The sequence below is a fragment of the Engraulis encrasicolus genome, chromosome 8, assembly GCF_034702125.1.
Source record: "Engraulis encrasicolus isolate BLACKSEA-1 chromosome 8, IST_EnEncr_1.0, whole genome shotgun sequence".
Taxonomy (NCBI): domain Eukaryota; kingdom Metazoa; phylum Chordata; class Actinopteri; order Clupeiformes; family Engraulidae; genus Engraulis; species Engraulis encrasicolus.
Window position 1 is genome coordinate 11664264 of NC_085864.1, and position 7442 is coordinate 11671705.

Here is a 7442-nt window from a genome sequence, read left to right on the forward strand (position 1 = left end):
AGAGAGAGAGAGAGAGAGAGAGAGAGAGGGAGAGCGGTTGACAGGTGGCCCACTGTCGGACCATCATGCCTGTTCTGCCTCTATGTAGATCCATTTCCCAGAGTCACTTGCCTGCCTGAGGTGCAATAATATGTCTTTCTATACAGTTGACGGAGAGTAATGTTGGAGCTATACCTGTACATCAAGTTCATATAACATCATACAACATCTAGTTTGCTGATAACACTGTACATGCCACAACATCTGTAGTCCTCGTTAGGATTGTAGGAAACAGGCTTCCACCTGTGCAATGATGACTCCTCAGATACAAACACTAAACTCTGCAATCTATCAAACAGTAGGAGTGATGAAGACATAAAGTGTGAGATGTCAGCTGCTTGTTCTAATAAAAAAAATGATTATGCATGGAGACGTAACATATCTTACACTGACAGTAGGAGAAGAAAAAACACATAATGCCATAAAGCATCCTTGTGACTGCATCAAATTACCACAGTTTCTGTGAATAAATTCACTGTATCACCTTATCAAATTGACCTGAAAGAAAACCCACACAGTAGACAGAGGTAGCATGTAAAATCTGCAACAGAGTGGAGGTCTTGCCCAGCAGAGATGTTAAAACAGCACTGAGACAATCACCCCAGTCTGCTGACAGTTGTGGCTTTGCCTTTATTTTCTTCTAGCAAGTAATCACTAACCAAATTGTTAGTTTAACCAAACAAAGACATAGTTCAGCTAATGAAGAATAAACACACAAGCCAGGTGGTAACTTATCTGTGAGAACACAGATAACACATCAATCACAGCAAGTGACAACACAGATCTCAGAGCTCACACATAGAAAGAGTTCACACAGGGTTTAACCAAACAGAGTCTAACTAGAAAGAAACACAGAAAACAAAGTCCTTAATATGTTACATTTTTATCACATTTTATATTTTCAATAATACATGTACAAATGCAGAGAATTTCTTAACATATTCCCTCCTCTTGAAAATATAACCATTACCAAAGATTTTCAGACTTGAACAACTTCTCATGGATTTTCTGTCCAATCTTCATTGACTAGATAACAGTATTTTCATCATCTCGGCTCAACAAAAGAACTTCTTCATATTTATGCAAGTGGACATCAACAACACCAGATATCATGCTACTCATGAGAGATCGTATACATGGGACAATGCATGCAGTAAAACAACAAAACAAAACCAACACAATCAGAATAGGAGCCAGCAGCTTGAGGACAATCTCCCACCAATTCCCCATCATAAGCCACGAAAGTGGGTTCCATGGCTTGTCATCGACCACTTCATCTTTACTCATCGCCGCACCAATACTTCGCAGCTGTTCCAGGGCATCTGTAACTTCAAAAGAATTTGTATTGTCTGGGATATATGAACAACAGGAAGAATTAATTAATACACAAGCTCCCCCAACAGATGCAGTCAAAAGATCTAGGCAAAGACGATTTTCAAGGACTAGAGTTCGGATAGCACTTACTTCAGCATTATTTTTCTGCCAAAGTGTTTGAGTTGCATTAATAAAAAGTTCCAATCTATAATTCAATGTTTCAACTCGCAAAAATAACTTTCCAACTCCAAACCATGGGAAAAGTGACAGAACTACTTTACTGCTTGTGCGCCATAATTTATGTTCAACAGGCACGTCTGTACCCCAGACGTGGTCGTGCTTAGGGGTTACAAAAACCCTTCGCTTAGTCCTAGGTGACTGGGATGCCGAGACAACATAAGTATGGTCAGTCACCTGGGAGGGGGCACATATCCCCCCCCAGTCGGGAGGCAACTGCAGATAAAGTTTGTGTCCGCAGACCCAGTAAACACCAGACAGAACGGGCGTGCCGGTGGTACCAACGAAATTCCACACAGGCCACCCCGAACACGGACTAACACTGTTCTCCGGGTCAACTGTCTGATTTCCATTCGACTTCCATGGACAAGAAGCAAGGGCTATGGTCCCCCACATAGGCAATATTGTCTCATTACATCTGTGCCTGGGCAACGAACCTAAAACATTTTTCCCAATTCCTACAAAACAATGAGGAAAAATTCTGTTACTTCTCACATACACTTCTTCAGCTACCAAACTAGATGCATTAAGTTCAACAAATGGATGTGTCTCAGCACATGATCTAAATTTATCAAAGAATATGGAGTTAGAGCTAGAAGGATTGGAGAACACTGAATTAGAATGAACAGTAGTGTTATCCTTATATGACCAATTATCCTGTGCACAGTATTCTGCAATGCATCTACTACTTCTTAGATCAAAGGGTTTGGCTTCTAAGTTTGGGTGGCTGGAAGATATGGGCATGTAAGAACAAACATAACAATTAGATCTATTCTGTTTTTCTGCTAACATTGTTGCATATCGATACCATGAATTAGTCATGTAAATGTGTGTGATGTTCAGTTCAGTCTTTGGACTACTCACCCATTTCTTAATGCGGTGATTTTTCTTGTCCCCACCACAAAACAACCAAATTAACACAATCCCCAGAAGCGTGTAAAGGATACCTTTCCCCAGTCTCTTTTTTTTTTTAGCTGGTTCCAATACCTGTCCAGGTAGTCCCGCTAAGTCACACGTGCAGCGGCTGTGACTCCAAGTCTGGAAGACTCAAAGTCACCCTCTTCTTGACGAGTTTGGACCTATGGTCCCATGCAACCCCCCACAGCTAGAGGACTACTCGTGCGTCGGGATTTCCCCTTCGGGTAGTTGGCACCGTTTACAATGTGTCTTATGAATCCAGCGATTTTCAGCGATTTTCACGGCTGTTGGTGTAGTGAGTAAGACTCGGAAAGGTCCAGTCCACCTTGGATGACACCAACTTTTCCGCTTGATTTCCTTAACAAAAATCCAATCTCCAATTTTCAGTTTCTGGTCATCCTGTAACGACAAAGAAGAATCTGGGACAATGTTAACTTGTTTAACTTCACGTGTTTGAAATGTTTTGCGTAAATAGTCCACTAAATCAGGTGCGTCATCAGGGCTGGCTTTTACATGAGTCAAATCAGGCAGTGTATACGGCCTAATATTTCAAATGGTGTTAATGGGCTTCCCAGAGTCGGTGTAATGTGCATGCTGAGCGCTACTAAACTAAGACAGTCAGGCCACTGTCTTTTAGTTTCTTCCATAGCTTTTCTGAGTTTAGTTTTAATCGTTCCATTCGTCCTCTCCACCAACCCAGCACTGGAGGGATGGTAAGAACAATGGCGTTTCAAATCAATTCCCAAATGTGTACTTAATTTTTCAATTAAAGCATTATGGAAGTGGGCGCCGTTGTCACTTCGAATTACGCTTACCCATCCGAAATTGGGAAAAATACGATTACAGAGAGCCTTTGCTACTGTAATTGCATCTGCACTAGCAGTAGGGAACAATTCCACCCATTTAGAAAAAACATCAATGATTACCAAACAATACTCGTACCCTATTGCCTTATGTAATTGTATGTAATCCATGTGAATAACTTGAAAAGGATATTGAGGTTCTGGAAACTTTCCTCTCTTAGGTCTCATATTTCCTTGTGAATTGTGTTTCAAACACACTAAGCATTGTGCACAAAACCGCTTTGCAAACGTTGAGAATCCAAAATGTTTGTAACTGCTTTCAACCAGTTTAGTCATTGCAAAGGAGGAAACGTGACATTTACCATGTTTCAATATTGCTGCCCACTTATACATAGATTTTGGAAGGATAGGTTTGCCATCCTCGCTTGTGTACAATCCATTTTGTAAAGTAGCACCGTGTTTAACCCAAGTTTGTCTCTCATTGTCGGGTGCAGCAAACTGCATGTCTTTTAGCACCTCAGGAGTGCTGTCTCCATCCTGAGACAAACAAATGGCAGCAGTCTCTTTAGCCATTCTGTCGGCCAAGGCATTTCCTTTTGACACATCATCTGTTCTGTTTGTGTGCGCCTCACACTTACAAATGGCTATTTTTAGCGGCAGCTGTATGGCTTGCAACAGACGCTGAAGTAAAACTTTGTGTTTAACCTCCTTCCCACTGGAAGTCAAATAGCCTCTCCGTTTCCAGTGCGCACAAAATACATGCGATGCGCTGAAAGCATATTGACTATCAGTATAAATTGTCACAACTCTGTCTTTGTACAATTCACAAGCTTTTGTCAACGCTATAATTTCAGCAGCCTGTGCTGATAGCCTAGAGGGTAAGGCCTCAGAAAACACCAATTTGTCCACTGTAGTGACGGCATACGCAACCTTATTTTGACCGTGACTATCTTTGCATGCAGAACCATCCACGTAAACAACATCGCCTTCTGTAAGGGGTGTATCTTGTAAATCCGGACGTGGTTTAACAATCTTAAAAGTCTCCGTCTCACAGTCATGCATATGTTCTACACCGTCCGACGGAATTGGAATCAAAGTAGCAGGATTGAGTGAAGTACATCGTTCAATAGTAACGTGCGGTTGTGACAATAAAACTGTCATGCATGAGAGATGCCTTGCAGGCGACAAAAATGACATGTTTGTCTGCAACAGTAATATTGACACAGCATGAGGAACCTTAAGAACAAGTGGGTGAAACAAGACTACTTCAGCGGATGCTTGCACTGCCAATGCAGCGGCAAGCACTGCTTGAACACACGGAGGGGTCGCCCTAGCGACCACATCCAGCTCTTTGGCGTAATAGGAAACTGGACGTAATTTTTCGCCAAAATTCTGTAATAAAACCGAAACCATATGTCCATCTCTTGCATCAACCATCTGTATGAAAGGTTTTGAATAATTCGGAAGAGCCAACACTGTAGAGCCTGCTATTTTTGTCTTAGCATCACAAAAAGCTGTCACCATTTCCTCTGTCCAGATTAGAGAATCATTAGGAGCCATAGGTGTGGAGTAAATTGCATTCTGTAGCGGTTTAACCAGTTCTGAGTAATTTGGCACCCATTGCCTACAGTAATTACACAGACCTAAAAAACTCATAAGCTGTCTTTTTGAGACAGGGCGAGGAGCATTTAATATTGCTGCTTTTCGGTCAGCATTGACTGTACGGCCATGCTTAGTCAGGGTATGACCCAAGTAACGCACCTCGCTTTGCCACAACTGCAATTTATTTTTGCTTACTTTGTTGCCCGTGTTTGCAAGATAAGTCAACAATTCCAATGTGTCCTGTTTGCATGATTCCTTTGTCTTATTCGAGATTAATAAGTCATCAACATAAGTAATTAATTGAGACCCATTTGATGGAATAAAATCTGCGAGACAGGTCTGAATCGCCGTTGCAAATATGGTAGGGGATTCACAATAGCCTTGGCTTAGCCTAGTGAAAGTATATCGTTTCCCCTTAAAAGTAAACGCAAACCAATATTGACTGTCAACATCAACGGAAATGGACCAAAATGCATTACTTAAATCAATCACTGAAAACCATTCAGCATCGGGGCTAAGTTGGTTAAGTAATGTGTGAGGGTCCGGTACATTAGGAGCCCGCGCAATAATTGCATCGTTTACAGCGCGTAAATCTTGGACCATTCTCCAACCAATAGATGGAGGTGCTTTCTTTACCGGGAAGATTGGTGTATTGCATGGGGAATCGTTACAGACTCTAATTATTCCTGCCTCCAGGCACGTGCAGACCATAGTTGCCCACGGTGCCCGAGCAACGGCCCTTTTGCCCACATTGGCTGATATTGCCCTTCCAAGGGAGGGGAAAATTATATGGCAATTATAATTTCATATTTCAATATCATTTGATTTCTTTATAATTCATAATTTTGATTGAAGTTTTGTACAATAAAGACTTAAGTCAGTCATACAAATTCATCAGACCCGTCGAGAATGGGCACGAGCGATGTGAGGTAGGTAGGCTACGCAACAACTCCGGTGGGGAGGGAGAAGGCACGCGACAGGCTCTTGAGCGCCTATAAGACACACAAAATATTTTGAAGATGCCTGGGTGTCGGCTAGAGCCCTACACACAGTCTATATATTAGGGTACAAAATATGCTCACAATCAACCTCTCTAATACAATGTTGAGTTTAGAACTTTTAGTTATCATACATCTGACAGCCAGCCAGCGCCACGTAGCAAAAAAAACCCGACAGCCAGCTGTAGATATGCCTCGGAAAAATAGGCTAAGATTTCATGTTTCAACTGATTTGCTTTGCAATTCGTATTTTTGATTGAAGCTTCCTAAATTAAGTTTTCAAATTCAGATTCACCTGCACCTCGAGAGATAGGCAAAGGGAGGGGCAGCATATGCGCGATGCGGGGGGCACGCGCAGCTCTACATGGGAGGGAGGGGGGAACAAGCATGCATGCGAGTCGATCAGGGCAGAGACGCAAAATATGTCGAAGATGTCGTGGGAATAGAGCGACTGCCCTGACGGCCTGAGGTGAGCTGGAAACACAGCAGACTACACAGTATTAAACTACATGATCACAATTAATGTCTCTTAAAGCCGATCTCGAGTTTAGGACGTTTGATCCTAAATAATCTGACAGCCGGGGTGTGCCACGTTCAGATATTGGGGGAATACGACAGCCAGCTAGCTTGCTTGCAGTCAACGTTTTACATGGCTCAGGTTGTTTTGTGGAAGGCTAACCCAACTAAGAAACATGCAGATGACATGTCGTTTTTATCAAGCAAGAGAGAACTTAAGGGGGTAGTCTAGCTAAAGGAAGCACATCTCTGCAGAGTTGGCTGCGAAAAAAATGAACAGGTGCAGGTGAGGCAGAGAATCTTTTTCAGGATTGTAGAGGTTTGATCTTGGTGAGACCGCTAGGAAAGTGCGTTTTCTTACGCTGATATATATTCTCCGACCCAAAGATAGGCTACTGTTTCCACTGTCAATGTCCATGTAATTGAAATAAATCCACTCCACGTGATAACTGACGTTTACTGTTCTTCTCGGAGCTTCAGAGCAACATAGGCCTATAAGAACTGGTGCTCCCACGCCACGGTTCTTTGCGATCTGATTCTTAAAGCGACAGTACACATTTTTAATATAGGCTACAAAAGACCCAACAAATGACCTAAACCTGTGAATTCTTATTGTTTTAGCTTTCCTATATAATATTCATCATTTTAATCATGGAATATGCCTATTAATTAAATTTCAAATTCAAATTAAATGATCTTTTTGACAATTTTTAACTATTTCTATTTATTATAACTTAAAGTCTACTTTGGCTGCTACAAGGATTATAAAGATGACAGTGGGTTAATTGATTAAGCATCCTCATATTTAGCCTATTAATTTACTCATCATTTCATTTCATTTAAGATGAGGATGACTCAGAGCCACAGACCTCTGCACATAGGGCAGGTAGGCATAAGACTGATGATCTCTGTGACTGATACAGGTTTAAAAACTATCAAGGCTTTTTCTCATAATTTCATTTAATTTAGGGGCAGCCACATACCACACATGAGGAAATGTGGATCAGGAGACATT

At 41.7% G+C, this 7442-nt stretch overlaps 1 protein-coding gene across 1 annotated transcript; it reads right to left on the reverse strand.

The window, feature by feature from the left end:
* Positions 1-770: 770 nt before the first annotated feature.
* LOC134454801 (uncharacterized) lies at positions 771-5298 on the reverse strand. The gene is made up of 3 exons (XM_063205961.1): positions 3767-5298; positions 1217-1388; positions 771-774 (listed from the first exon to the last, which is right to left on the reverse strand). Exons 1-3 carry the CDS (start codon positions 4965-4967, stop codon positions 771-773), a joined length of 1377 nt encoding a protein of 458 aa, XP_063062031.1. The 5' UTR covers positions 4968-5298.
* Between the last annotated feature and the right edge of the window lie 2144 nt (positions 5299-7442).